At 31.0% G+C, this 1,378-nt stretch overlaps 1 protein-coding gene across 1 annotated transcript; it reads right to left on the bottom strand.

The window, feature by feature from the left end:
* Positions 1-210: 210 nt before the first annotated feature.
* LOC108345202 (uncharacterized) lies at positions 211-537 on the bottom strand. The gene has a single exon (XM_017583780.2). It carries the CDS (start codon positions 535-537, stop codon positions 211-213), a length of 327 nt encoding a protein of 108 aa, XP_017439269.2.
* Positions 538-1,378: the final 841 nt, after the last annotated feature.

Genomic DNA, 1,378 nt, shown 5'->3' with positions numbered 1-1,378 from the left:
ATGACGATCATGACTATATTGTTTTCATCCTTTTGTTGAGAAAACCAAATAGAAAGTGCTTATGACTGTTACTTTCAACTTGTATAAAATTGTGAAAATAAAGAAAAAGAAAAAAAAAACCTCATGTATATATTTCCGTCCTGTATCATATACTATACAATATACATGATGAAATACACAAGAAAAGAACTAAACTACGTAGAAGCTCTACTACCTCTTGAGCTTATGAGTGGGGGTGATTTTGATGACAAGGCCGGGGAAAACATCATCAGGGTCATGAATATGAGGGTTGCTTTCAACGATAAAAGGGTCATCACACTTGTCACTAATGGTGTGTAGGGTCTCCCCTTCTCCCACCACATATATCTCATCACACGGCCGTTCAAAGAGGTTGCTCCGCCCTTTCACCGCCGCGGTCTCTTCCTCCTCCTCCGGCACATGGCTCTCCCTTATAGAACCCAGTAGAATCAGACACAAAAGGGCCAAGGCGCAACACCATGATGCTGAATCTGCTAGGTTCTTTGTTGAGGAACCCATGAAGATGTGTGTGTATGTAGGTATGGTATGAGAATTGAGAAGAAGAAATGAAAGGAAATATGTTGTTGGAAGAAAACTAAGTTGGAGTATATATAGAGAGAGAATGATTCTAATGTGTGGATTTTTCGTAGTGTGTGTGTGTAGAAACTATGGAGTATTTATTGTTATGTGGGACACAGAAGATGTGAAAGAAGAGGGAGAAGGAAGGGTTTTAAGTAAAGTTTGGTGTATTTTGTTGGGGGAAGTTTGGATTCAATGACAGAGGCAGAAAGAACGAAGGAGCTGTCAAAACAAAATTATTCTTGCGTATTTATATATTATTATTTTCTTCTCTTTTTTTTATTTTTGTAATTTTAGCTTTCATGTATATTGTGTATAATTTCACCTAAATTTTGTTGGCCCTTAGCTTATAATAGGTTAATTAATGTTATTTATTGAATACTATTTAATATGAATATTTGACTGGCTTTTTTATAAAAAAAAAATTATATGAATCTTTTATACAATTTCACTCATTTTTTCAAAGAAATTTTACTCTCTCATTTAATTATATACATTGAAAGTCAAATCTGAATTAACTTTTAATTTTGAATTGAATAAATAAATAAATAAATATATATATATATATATATATATATATATATATATATATATTGGTGATTTTTTTACAAATTGGGTCATATTTTTCTTTTACAAACTAATGATTCTTTTGTTTCGATGACACAAGTTTGAATTACTTTTAATTCAAAATACGAAATTTGCTCTAGCTATTAGATTCATTTGTGTGAAAATCATGAAACTTAAATAATATTTAAATAAAAAAAACATGAATAAAATTTTA

Source organism: Vigna angularis, chromosome 8, assembly GCF_016808095.1.
Source record: "Vigna angularis cultivar LongXiaoDou No.4 chromosome 8, ASM1680809v1, whole genome shotgun sequence".
In the NCBI taxonomy this organism is placed as follows: Eukaryota; Viridiplantae; Streptophyta; class Magnoliopsida; order Fabales; family Fabaceae; genus Vigna; species Vigna angularis.
The sequence above is the reverse complement of the archived record's forward strand: the minus strand, read 5'-3'. Positions and strand labels throughout refer to the sequence as shown.

Excerpts from the sequence above, each read along its gene's own strand:
- LOC108345202 (XM_017583780.2), bottom strand. The coding sequence starts at position 537 with ATGGGTTCCTCAACAAAGAACCTAGCAGATTCAGCATCATGGTGTTGC.